Source organism: Culex quinquefasciatus, chromosome 3 (assembly GCF_015732765.1).
Source record: "Culex quinquefasciatus strain JHB chromosome 3, VPISU_Cqui_1.0_pri_paternal, whole genome shotgun sequence".
Taxonomy (NCBI): Eukaryota; Metazoa; Arthropoda; class Insecta; order Diptera; family Culicidae; genus Culex; species Culex quinquefasciatus.
Genome location: NC_051863.1, coordinates 194,783,656 through 194,797,225, shown reverse-complemented (window position 1 = coordinate 194,797,225; position 13,570 = coordinate 194,783,656). Strand labels below are relative to the sequence as shown.

General features: G+C 36.1%; 1 protein-coding gene across 8 annotated transcripts in view; it reads right to left on the bottom strand.

Annotated features, from left to right (window-relative positions):
- The window catches only part of LOC6043934 (rho guanine nucleotide exchange factor 18), a 30,897-nt gene extending 27,465 nt beyond the window's left edge, over positions 1-3,432 (bottom strand). For 4 of the 8 annotated variants that reach the window (XM_038265784.1, XM_038265787.1, XM_038265790.1 and 1 more), the window contains exons 1-2: positions 3,080-3,431; positions 1,495-1,725 (exon numbers count right to left, since the gene is read on the bottom strand). In XM_038265784.1, the coding sequence (XP_038121712.1) occupies positions 1,495-1,546 (52 nt within the window). In that variant the 5' untranslated portion in view covers positions 1,547-1,725; positions 3,080-3,431. Of the gene's footprint in view, positions 1-1,494; positions 1,726-2,748; positions 2,789-3,079 lie in introns of those variants that run through there. The other 4 variants (XM_038265782.1, XM_038265783.1, XM_038265788.1 and 1 more) reach the window with 4 other exon arrangements.
- Positions 3,433-13,570: the final 10,138 nt, after the last annotated feature.

Sequence of the window (13,570 nt, the reverse complement as noted above, 5' to 3'; positions counted from 1 at the left end):
TAACCCCCGTTAAACATTATAAAATTGATAAATTTAAATATAAATTGAATAAATGTGATAAGATTACTGAATCATTCAACCTTAGTACGTCCCTGCTTATTGCTCTTTCAGCAAATTGCCACACTTCACCTCTGCTGCAGCAACGTTTCATATATGTTGCAACAAAGTTGAACATACATATCGAACACCCCAATTTGTGTAACGTCGTGGTAACATAATGGAAACATAACATTTTATTTGTCTAAAGAACTGTCAAACGAAAAATGTTCTCGAAATGATGAAATGTGTTTGTTAGGTGTGTTGCAGAATAAAACTTCTGGATGGCGGATGGTTCTTGGTGAGTGGTTCCCCTCCTCCTTGTAAAAAAGCAAGTGGGGTGAGGAACCGGGCGCAGGTACCGTCAGCCCGACGCTGGTTTCGGCTTTTCCGCACCCCACAGAGGTTGTTGTGTTGGGTGGTGGATCACCTACTGCCGGTCGGAACCGGGAAAGAGTCTCGCCAGGAAAACTGATGGGCAAGGCTGCCCACCGGCGGTAAGCTCAGTGGCTACGGGTAGGCGGCCAAGTACGCTTCCCGTGTGTGTGCAGAGTTCCGATTTGTATCCAACCGCCGAGTTTTGAAGGTCATCCTGAAAATCACACGAATAAGTTTGGGAAATCATCCTCATCATAACTAGCAGAATCATTTTATGAATAGTGAAAACGATATTGGCCGATTTATCATATTCTCGATTTCGGTCGATAACAGTGTGGAAAAATCTAGGTGGAAGTTCTTCATGCTCCAATACTTCTTACCGTAAGTCCGTTTGGACGGAATTTTGGGTAGTTGTTCAATTTGTTTAAGCGCATTAATCATTATGAATTTTTACGACGAACTGCATAAAATTGATTTTTTTCGCTGAAGTTGTGTTTATGTCATGGCAAACGATATTTACAATTAGCCAAGCAATTAGCTTTATCAAGGAAATATTGCTGCAACATATTCGCAACATTCGCTGCTCAACATGATGTATGTTTTTTGTTTGTTTCAACATTGGTACAATAATGTCACCAAAACGTTGCATAAATAAACAAAATCCAATTGTTGCCTCAGCAAATAATGGTAACTATTTCATGAAGAAGTATGTTTCGATGTTACATTTTCGCGAATTGCAACATTGTTGCTCCCTTGTTGAAACTTATTTGGACTTAGACGTTTTTAGCATGTTGCGCGATGCTGCTTGGGTAGTAATCTACTTAATATGGTACAGTAAAAGTGGTGTAAGTGTAGTGTCTATGTTCAGGATAGCATTTTACTCCTAGTTTCAACTCGCTAAACAGACCAATAAATACAAGGGTGTAGGACAGCGGAGATAGTTAGGGTAGGGTGCCTCAGAGGGAGAGCGAGAGTGGAGGTGTTCTAATGAATATTCGCCAATAAAAGAAATTTGGCCTCTACAGCCAACGAGAGAAGAAGCGAAGTGGTAAAGAAGCAAACAAATAAAGAACGCTTTACCTGATGACAACAGTATCAACTGTTCCGAAGCGAGCTGATCTTTACTATCCATTTTATAAGCAAAATTAACTGTTTTTTTTTTCTTCTTCTTCCTCTTTTACTGCTCTCGATTGTTGTCTGTCTCTGAGTATGTTGTTGTTGTTGTGGTGGGGGGGTATGTGGGTTCTTTCTATTTTTTCTTTACTTTTGCTGATGTTGTTGTTGTTTCGTTTCTCGGGTGATGCGTCTGTACTGTGGGGGGAGGAGGTGGTGTTGGAAAAGAAAGGGGAGAGGTGCAAAACAAGCGCTGCATTAAGTATACTTAAGTTTGCGGTGAGGAATTTGCGGGCTCGAGTTGAGTTTGGTGTTTGAATCGGGCAAGAAGCACCTCACACACACACACTTTGGGTTGTGTTGTCTCACTCTAGTTTGCCTCTTTTTTTTATTATTTGTTGTTTCTGTTTCGTTTGCAACTACATTTTCTGTGTTTTCCTTATTTAATGTTATTATGCTGATGGTAATGGTGGTGAGATGTCGGTGCGATGGCTATTTAAAATGGCCAGCAAAATTAATTCATTTTTTGTTGTTGTTCTGGGCTTGACTTTACTTGACGTGTATGAAATGAAAAAAACCGAAGGTAAAAAGAGCAAAAAACTCACACAGAAATGCGAGAGAAAGAACGGTTCAAGTACAGGAAGAAAAGGGTTTCCACACACTTAGAGAGCGAGATAGAGTAGGCCAGGAAGGAAGTAAGGAAGAGCGGAAGGACGGAAGGTAAAAATCGGAGAGCTCATCGAGCATGAAGAAGCAGAGTAGTAGGCGATTCACACTTGCACACGATTTATCCTTGATGATGATGACAAAAGTCCATGCTTGCTGCGTTTGCAGGGGACCAATCGGGTTCTGATCCGCTTTTTGTTCTCTCTTTTTTTCCAATCCAGGAAGGTTGAATATTAATAGAACACTAACTGGGATGGAAGGATTAATCGATGGTGTTTACACACAAGTATACACTACACACTCAGGGGCACACACTAGAAACAAACTGTTTTTTTTTTTTTCTTCCGGAAAAATAATTTTCATACTAATCATAATTTAGCTATTCACAACACTAATTGAACAATTCGCACTTGTGCCAAAATGTGCAATTTTCCGCTGCCAAGCCTACTACAATGAAAACACACACACACGCACACTCATTCCGTTGCACAAAACAGCCCACTTCGGCACACTAGATCTGCTCCAGTTTCCGTTGCATGTTAATGAGACACACACACCGCGGGCGCAGCAATTTCTGCATAATTTGAGGTGCACAAATGTAGAAAAATACACACAACAGGTACTTTCTTCAATTTTTGGGCCTCCCAAAGGCCCAAAGAGACACTTGTAATACCTTCAGCTGCGTATGTATACGTACGTATACGTCTACGAGGTGAGGTGAGCTCTCGAGCAGCGAGAGAGAGAGAGCGCGCAAGAAAGAGCTGCAAGCGAGCAACAAGAGCAAGAGAACGAGAGCACACGGTGGAACAACAGAGAGAGCAACAGTGTGTTGGAAAGAGAGAAACAAAAACGAAAAAAAAAAGTTAAAGAAAAAAAAACTTTGAACCTGTAGAGCTCTTTTCTACATCGACATTTTGGGCAAAGTGCACCCAGAGCTGACCGAAAAAAAATCCCAAAAACGCTCGTACCGAACTTTACGCGTCGCACACCGGGCACTGGACACGTCCCGCGCGTTACATGGTCACTTGCGCACCTTTCAAGCCGTTTTTTGACACTTTACGGGCACTGCGACGGGGTGAAAAAATCCGAAATAAAATCCGTTCCGTCCGAGGAGGGTCCGTCTCCGTCGATCCGCACTCAAAACTTCTTCTGGTTCTCTGTGTCTAGTGTCTAATTGACTACGACGGCGGGCCAAGATGGCATCGGGCAACACCCTGGAGAGAGTGAGCGAGAAGTGTCCGTGTCCATGCGCCGAAGTAGTGGTGATTCCAGGTAGGCTTCTCCAGCTGTCTGTCTGTGGCCGAAAAGGGGCAACGAAATGGGGTGGAGAAGGTAGCTTGGGTTGGTCCGTTTGTCTGTGTCGGTGAGAGCGCAGTGGTAGCCATGGCAGGGAGTTAGTTGCGTTTTGTAGCAGTTGGAGGTGCCACAGCAGGCTGTCAAGTGGAAAATTATTAGTCTCAATGACATAAAGCAGATGGCATTGATTTGATGAGCATATTCTAATGACTTCACAACTCTCAGCTGCTCTCCATACTTATTCAGTGAGGAGAATATGTCAACATCGACTCTACTCTATACCCACCAGGGTTACCAGGTCTGAACAGAAAAAAATCTGGCAAAAACCTGGCAAGCCGCTTTTCTCAAAATAATGAGCGAAATAGTGTTCAAAAATTATGTATTTTCACTTTTTATGCATTATACCTTCACAAAATAAACATCCTACTTCAATTCAACAAAGTCTGGAAGAAATAAAAAATTAAATTTTACAAATTGCCACTCAAAAAAACTGGCAATGCCAGATTTATCTGGCAACCTGGCATCCCTGATACCCACATCAGACGGACGGGCGAATACAAAAACCAAATTGACATGAGATTATATTATGCATTGTGCATTGCGTTCTCCTGCATTTGAAATCATTTTTAGAATATTTATGTTTATTCAAAAATCTGTTGATTTTTTGTATTTTTTTTGTACCGCAACCAATTTTTTATCGCCAATTTTTTTTGTTTTATCAAATCTTATATTTTTTAAACAAATGTTATCAGAACAACTGCAGTAATGCATTTCAAAACACTTTTTTCCTTATAATGTTGAAAACATGGAATGTTGTATAAATTTTTATATTTTTTTTGCGATTAAAAAGTGACTCTAAAACCATGACAAAACAAATAAAAATGAATGTTAAATATGCCAAATACAATCAGAGACAATCATAACCAGACAAGACAAACAACAAAAACATAAAACAAGAGAAACAAATAAATAATGTTATTTTTGTTGTCAATTATTCTTGTGTTTTTGGCTAACATTAGATATTAGAGGTGGGCAAAAAAAGAGCGAGTCGCTCAAAGAGCCGGTTCACTAAAAATAGTGAAAGAACCGAGGCTCACAAAAAAGAGCCGCGGTTCTTCTTGAAACATCGGTCTGTTAATTGAAAGAACCGTGTCAAGATAGAATGATTTTCAAACCTGTGTTTTTTTAACTTTATAAATATAATTGATTGAATTTCAAATAAATTAAAGTTTGATGATAATTTGATTTTGAGAATTGAAAATGAAAATTTAAATATTTAATGCTTACCAATTAAAGTCAAATTGTTCCACAGTGTACTTTTTCAAATACTTTAGGATAAAAAAAACGGCAGGTTAAATAGGATTTACATTTTCAGAGCTTGATCGTCACAATTCGTTGCGGCCTATCGCAACTTTTTTATCAATGTACTTATAAAAAAACTAAATAGTATTTATGCCAATATTTGAACGCCACTTGAAAGTTTTCAAATTTATAATTTAAGTAAAAGTTACAAAAAATGTTTGGCAGAATATAAATTTTGGAAAAATTTGAAAATTTTGAAGAAGAATATTAAATCCTCTTGCCCGATTATACATTGGTTTTATAATGTAGAAAAAGGTTCGCAACATATTTTCCTAAAATAAAATTTGAGCATTTGTTAAATTTTAGCAAAAATAAACGCCATTTCGTAATATTAATAGCAATTTTCTCCCAAATCTTTCATTAAGGTTTGGGTGCTCTCCCCATCCAATATTCGAACGTTTTGGTTCTAGTAGAAATAATGACATAAAACACCCCAAAACCTTAATTTTAAAAAGTCAAATAAAGAGGGAATACTAAATCACACTATTCTTTAAATAGCAGAGTGTAACAAAAATGACTTTTTGGCGGGCATTCAAGGGTTTGTTTCGGTGGGCATACTGAGCTCAAATGCAAAATATGAGCTTGATTGGACGTAACAGGAGCTTGCGCTTTGCATTTGAAATTTAAATGGGATTTAACCCGTAAAAAAAGATTATTTAAAAAATGTCACTTTTTGAGGAATTTTGGCTACTGAAGCGTTTATTTTCGACATCATTGGTGACAAGATATGTGTCGCGCCTCGCGACGCCCTAGACACCATTTGATTTTGCTTGGGCCGATTTAAAAAAAAGCCAAACTTTGAAGGTCTCTACCGAGCTCCAGGGTGCTCCAAATTTCAATGTTATACATACCAAAAGATGCGCAAGGATCGGGCCAACACGACAACGATGTTGAAAATAAACGCTTTAGTGGCCAAAGTGCCTCTAAAAGGGACATTTTTGAAAAAGTCTTTGTTTACGGGTTAAATCCCATTTAATCGCCAGCTCATATTTTGGATTTGGGCTTAGTATGCCCACCGGAACAACCTTGAATGTCCGTCAAAAAGTCGTTTTTGTTACATCCTATTAGATAGCCTTTTTATATTTTTTTTGGAAAAGAGCGAAAGAGCCGTTCGAAAGAGCCGCTCTTTTAAATGAGCGAGTGAAAATGAGCGTTTCCTAAAAAAGAGCGATTTTGCCCTTCTCTATTCGATATATTTCAAGTCAAGTCAACACATAAAGTAAACAAGAAATCAAGCAAAAAAAAGTGTCTTGAAAGATATGAATATTATGTTTAGACGAAATACAACAACCTTCTGATACAGAAAAAAATAAATCAAATGTCTTTGTATTACAAAAATATAAAATGATTTGAAATATATGAAAATGACGTAAACAGTGAATAAGAAACGCAAAGAACAACAAAGATGAAGAGCATGAAGAGTCAACCACTTGCAATGGAAAAGAAGGGTAATTTATTTTAAAAAATCAACAAAATTTATCTAATTAAAAAAATATAATGGTAGAAGTTGATTCAAAGTTTGGTGAAAAAAAGATACCACAAAAAGAAAATATGTTCAAAATAAAAAACATATAAAAAAGAGAGAAATTCTCCACCAACTCACACAGCAGTTACCCCGACCACTCTTCGATTTGCATGAAACTTTGTCCTGAAAAGTAACTTTAGTCTCTGATGACGATTCCGAGCTCCCATTTACATCGAAAAAAAAAAGCAATACCAAAGTACCCAGTAAACTCAATCGGAATTTTGAAACAGAATTCAATTCGAATCGTTTACGTATTCCGTTTTAAACGCAACAATCGATTACGTGTAAACGATTCGAATTTAATTCCATTTCAGAATTCCGACTTGGTATTCCAGAATTCCAATTGACTGGGTAGTTTCAAAAACTCTGCCATTTGTTTTGTGACATGTCATTTTATAGAAAATTTAATGTACGTTTCGAATCTGAAATAACCCATAAGGGTAATTTTTTCATTAGGAACATTTTTTTTTTCATTTTATAATTTTGTTCTAACATTGCAGGGTTATTTTCAGAGTGTAACAATGTTCTGCAAAGTTGTAGTGCAGAAAATTTAAAATTTTTGACGTATAACCAAAGAAAAAAAGTGTCGAGCACGTTTGTTTGGACAATTAATCGTTGGGAGTCACCATGCTAAGAAGTTTGACTACTCCGGGACCCTCAAGATATGTGGTCGATTAGTTATTGCTTGAATCTGAAAAATTGAATTATCTTAGCTCACACCAAAAGCCAATGAAAACACATTAAAAGTTATGTATAACCTTCACTCTAATCTCAAAACCGTTCTGCTTAGTCTACACACTGTTATACCTGCACACGCGAATTTAATCGACACGTTTCTGCTGTAAACATCGTTTCGCATGAAAGTGAATCCGTTAGAACTGCTCCATCCTCCGTCCGCATGGAATTAAGCTGCTACTTTCCGTACATTATTAATTTGCTACTTTGCTATGAACTTCCCCCGCCGCCAGCACGATGCGCGAGTGATAGCCTCCTGAACCGGCTGGGGAGCAGCCAGCTTCTGTTCCAGCTGCACGCCGGGTGATTACGAAAAGGGCTGCGTTTAAGCAGGGTACTCGGGTGAACTGTTGTCTGTTAGTATTCATTTTTTCCCCTGTCCACCGATGGGACACCAACCGTAGAGGGTGCACACCAAAAGTAGAATCTTTCTCGCCGAAGCGTAATCTAATCACGTTTTCCCGGCACTTTTTTTTTGGCTTGAAGCGGAACGGTCAGCGCCGGCAGAGGGCACACGGCCACGCTGCCATCATTTCATGGCCAGGTGATTCATCTCGGCGCGGACCTTGGAACTGCGGATCATCCTTTTTGGGGGCGCGTGGCTAGTGTTGACTTTCGAAATGTTTATATATTATTTTTGTTTTTTTTTTTTGCGGTTTGTTGGCAAGTGAAGTAAACTCGGTGTCGGCTTGCATCAGGGAAATATGAAACGGATTGTTTTCTTTTGGTTGGGATTATCAAGCAATTTTTAAACTTCTTTTAAAGAAGTTGTTTTGTGATAAGATTCCCGAAATAAAAATCAAAGGTCAACTCATGTAATTCAAATTGAATTTTGTTTTTGTTTTGTTTTAATTAAGTAAAACAAACATAGAAATCTGACTCAATTTTTGAGATGTTTTGTGGCTTCTTTGATTTGTTGAAAATAAGTTTGCTGTTTGTTGATAAAAACAAACCAAATTTGTTCAATAAAAAAATAAAAAAATAGGGTATTTTAACCATTTGCGAACACCTTAGTAGAAACCAAAATAAAAAAATTAATACATCAATTCTGAACCTATGATAAAGAAATTTGAAATGTGACTGTTTTTAATCTTGACTTTATCATATGGGTCATTCCATCTGAAGCGGAACAGCATTTGAAAATTACCCTCTCCGATCCTGCTCAAATTTGGCAGGGCTGTTAATACTATCAAAACATGCAAGAATCCCGAATTTCATCCAAATCGGACCACCCTCTCCATTTTTGTACCTCCCCAAAAAATCGACTTTTTGGCGATTTTTGACCAAACCTCCTAGTTTCAAACGGCGATAGCTCAGGAACCACAAATCTTAGAGGGTCGGTCTTAGACTCAATTTTGAAGGAAATTGGACGTAGAATCCATTTCCGTGATCAAAATGTTGATTAATTTATTTTTCTACCTGTATTGCGCAATTGAAAACTTTAAACGGCCGTATCTCAAAACACCCCAACTTATTTTTTTTATTTGACCTCACCATCGTGTTCCCCGGCCAATTTTACATAAGAATCACTTATCGACAGAAATGAATATGTTTCGTTCCAGAGATATCGAATTTTAATATTTTGTGTTTTTGAGATTACCTACATCAGCTTCATTCGCCGCATCTGCTTGAAGCACACAGGCGGGCTGATCAATAACTGCTACCTGGTCATTTATTGAAACAATATTTCATCATAAATAATCTTTATCAAATTGGACAAAAATTAACTGTTTAACATTGTAGGAAACTGGAGTTTAATCGCGAATGTTTATCTGCTCAAAAAAAGAATGAAGTGAATTTCTGTGCTAACCCATAGGACAGAGTAATAACGACACACAGTAAAGGGCAGAATTGGATTCCGACGGAGCGAGCAGGAAAATGCAATTAATCTTCTTAGTAACACTGCACAATACGTGCACGATGCATTATTGAGTAAAAATATTAATTAAAATGAATAGAATTTGTTGATACGTTCTACGCTAATGAAGGACGATCACAAGGAATAGGAAAAGGATTTCTGGAAAGTATAAAACTGAAAAATGTAAGAAAATCACAAAGTTTGATCTGCTGCAAAGCGGCTTATTCCCCAAATTTAGTTGCGATGATTTCGACACCGTCCGAACAACAGTGTTTTTCTTCTTCTATCATTCTTGGATTCTTGGAACACAATACGGCTGCTGTCCTCACGTATAAGGATTTTTTTTAAATTAAATGTACCTTGACCAAAATCATCTTTTAATCAAATGGAGCTGGCTCACAATATAAAAATTGATTTAATATGATCAATCTTTTAAACCATAAATCAGATTTACCAAATTATGGCAAAGTGTCAATAATAAACTATAATAATAATAATAATAAATCAGGATTTGGGGTTTTTGCTGAATGTCACTATTTTGCTACCGCCCATGATAAAGGCTCTAGTCATGGCCTCGGAGGTACTCTAAAACGGTTAGCAACACGTAAAATAACGTGCATTCAAAATAACCCAATAAATAAGGTAGGGGAGCAGCATCTAATTCCAGCGTTCAATTAGCAAAATTTGTTGTTTAAATAGTGAAAATGAGCAAATTGGACGAAACTAGGAGCGAGGACTTAACCTGCCAAACATACGAGAATTTCCCCTATTAGCCATTTTAATAAATATTTGCGCAAAATTATAAAAATATAAATTATATTAATCATCTCCCAAAACACCAGGTAGCAGCTATTGATCAGCCCGCCTGTTTGCTTCTAGCAGATGCGGCGAATGAAGCTGATGTAGGTAATCTCAAAAACACAAAACATTAAAATTCGATATCTCTGGAACGAAACATATTCATTTCTGTCGATAAGTGATTCTTATGTAAAATTGGCCGGGGAACACGATGGTGAGGTCAAATAAAAAAAATAAGTTGGGGTGTTTTGAGATACGGCCGTTTAAAGTTTTCAATTGCGCAATACAGGTAGAAAAAATAAATTAATCAACATTTTGATCACGGAAATGGATTCTACGTCCAATTTCCTTCAAAATTGAGTCTAAGACCGACCCTCTAAGATTTGTGGTTCCTGAGCTATCGCCGTTTGAAACTAGGAGGTTTGGTCAAAAATCGCCAAAAAGTCGATTTTTTGGGGAGGTACAAAAATGGAGGGGGTGGTCCGATTTGGATGAAATTCGGGATTCTTGCATGTTTTGATAGTATCAACAGCTCTGCCAAATTTGAGCAGGATCGGAGAGGGTAATTTTCAAATTTGCACTTTTTCGTGCACAGTTGAGATGGAATGACCCATATTCTTTTTTTTTTAACATAAAAGCAGAACATCAAAAAAAAGCAATTTGATGTTAAAGTAATTTTAAATTTTAATTAATTTTGTTTCTATTTATTTTATTTTTGTCTATTTTAGGAATCATTTTGAGCAACTTTTTTTTAACAAAAAAAACATACACCTAAATAATGTTGAAAAATGTAAATACAGAAAAAACAGTAATATTACTCATTTTCTGAAAATAATCCCATATGTATGTAAAATTAAACATTTATATTATAATGATAAATTCATTTTTTCATCTAAATATCGTTAATATTAAATCATTAACCCTCTACAATCAAACCCCGCCCTTAAACGGGCTTGGTTTACTTTACATCAAAAGAAAAAAAAACATTTCCACTGAAATATAATTATTTACCCAAAAAAAAACATTTATGTTTACATCCAAATTATATAGACCAAAGGATGCTTTAAATATTATTATTTATATGAATATTTTTCTAACCACCAAAAAGAAAAAGCTTTAAAAATTTGTGATTCAACAGTTCAATGGGCAGCAATTCTACAAATTCGCTTTTCTGCTAACGAGCAATTCTCTGAGATTTCGGCCATTCGATTTTTTTGCATTTTTTAATCCGGCTGAATCTTTTTTGGTGCCTTCGATATGCCCAAAGAAGCCATTTTGCATCATCAGTTCGTTCATATAATTTTCCATGCAAATTTGGCAGCTGTTCATACAAAAATGATATACATATCATACATACATACATACATGTGATAATTCAAAAATCTGTATTTTTTGAAGGAATTTTGTGATCGATTTGATGTCTTTGGCAAAGTAGTAGGTATGGATATGGACTACACTGTAAAAAAATGATACACTGTTAATTTTTTTTTTGGTGATTTTTAATTTATTTTTTTTTTGTCACTAAAACTTGATTTGCAAAAATACACTATTTTTAATTTTATTTTTGATATGTTTCAGAGGACATCAAATGCCAACTTTTAAGAAATTTCCAGAATGGGCAAAAAAACTTTGACCGATTTTTGATTTTTTGAATTTTTTCAACTTAATTTTCGATGTAAAATCAAATTTGCAATCAAAAAGTACTTAAGTGAATTTTTGATAAAGTGCACCGTTTTCAAGTTATTGCCATTTTTAGGTAACTTTTTTGAAAATAGTTGCAGTTTTTTCATTTTTTTAAATTAGTGCCCATTTAGTGCATATATATGCACTATATTTTGCTTTATTGAACTTTGTTGATACGAACTTTGTTGATGAAACATTCGTGAAATTTTCCGATCTTTACGAAAACAATATTTTCAAAAATTTTAAATCAAGACTAACATTTCAAAAAGGCGTAATATTGAAAACGGTGCTTTTTATCAAAAATTCACTAAAGTACTTTTTGATTGCAAATTCGATTTTACATCGCAAACTGAAGTTGAAAAATTTTTGCGACCAATATTTCGATTTTTTGATAAAATATGTATTGATTTAACAAATCATGACTCGGTCAAAGATTTTTTGCCCATTCTGGAAATTTCTGAAAAGTTGGTAATTAATATCCTCTAAAACATATAAAAAAAATAGTGTTTTTTTTTGCATATCAAGTTTTAGTGACAAAAATCACCATTTTTTTACCGTGTATAATTTTTTTCAGTGTAGTCTATATCCATACCTACATCTTTGCGGAAGACACCAAATCGATCAAAAAATTCCTTCAATAGATACAGATTTTTGAATTATCACATATCATTTTTGTATGGACAGCTGCCAAATTTGTATGGAAAATAATTTGAACGAACTAATAATGATTGGCTTCTATGGGTATACCGAAGGCACCAAAAAAGTTTCAGCTTGATTAAAATGCAAAAATTAAAATTAAAGAAAAAAGACCGATTCCGTAGAGAACTGCTCTAGTTGAAGTTAATAAAGCTGTTATATTTGAATTAATAGAAAAAAAAATTATTAACTAATTAGAGTGTTTTTTTTTTAAATAATCGAATATTAAACATTTTTTTATTTATTTGTACATTTTAGTCTCGATTATCTGAAGGCCTCGAAAAACTTTCACTTCGGACAATCGAATTTTTGTTCACTTGTTTTTTTTTCGCTGTCTAATTTTTGCTTGCCGAGTCACGTAGCCCAGTGGTAACGCTTCCGCCTCGTAAGCGGTAGATCGGGGTTCAAATCCCGGCTCGGACCAACACAACTGGTGATCTTTTCCCTACTGGATTCGATTGCTTAGTAAAGGGAAGGTAGTGTATCGTCACAAACTGGACCTTATCAAGACACCTTAGGAAGACAACCTAAGGAATGTTAACACTAATAAACTGTCACTGAATCCGCTTTGTGAATGCCGACCTCGATACTCTTCACGGGTTTTCCCCTCAGGAACAGGGAAAGATTTACTTTAATTTTTAATTGTCGATCTTAATTATGACCCCTAAACTACGCTAAATTCATTTAAAAATTATAAACTCAAGATGGCGACCAATATGGCAGAGAAGAAAAATTTATTATTTAATAGGCAAACATTCATTCATATTTGAAATGGGGTCACACGACTCGAATTGGGTATTTAAAACAACAAAAGGACAAAAAAACGAAAAATTATAATCTTTGGATAATCGAGTCTAAACTGTAGTTTAAAACTAAAACAATATTTTTTTTTATTTTGAAATAAAATATAGAAACATTATAAGAATTTCTAATTAACAATCATTCGCCTACCAACATGAAAGCACGTTCGTCGCCTATCCCGCCATAGCCTCCCATTGAAGTCTCTTCGTCGAAATATTTCCACGCCAAGCCCACTCTCCACGTGATCCCACCGCTACTACGTCAAAATTCGCCCATCAAGAGCTGATTTTCCCTCTGCACGGTGTCACCGCCAAGTTCTCACCGTATCAACCTTCAATGCTTTCTAATCTCAACTAATTATTCAATTCCGCATGCATCATCCGCTCCAGAATCCGTTGACGGCAGCTCAGCTTTGCGAAATTCTGTTTCGTAATTCATCTTCTTAAATAAAAATCGAGAAAAAAAAAACTTCAAATTAAATAAATCCACCGCCACTTCTCCCTTATCAGCAGAGCGCACTTGTTCCAAAACAAACCGACGAGCACTCCCTGAACATCCAGCGCGATCGTGGCCCATCTTCCCCGGGACTTGAAGAGCCGAGATTCGCCAGGGCCCGTCAGTTG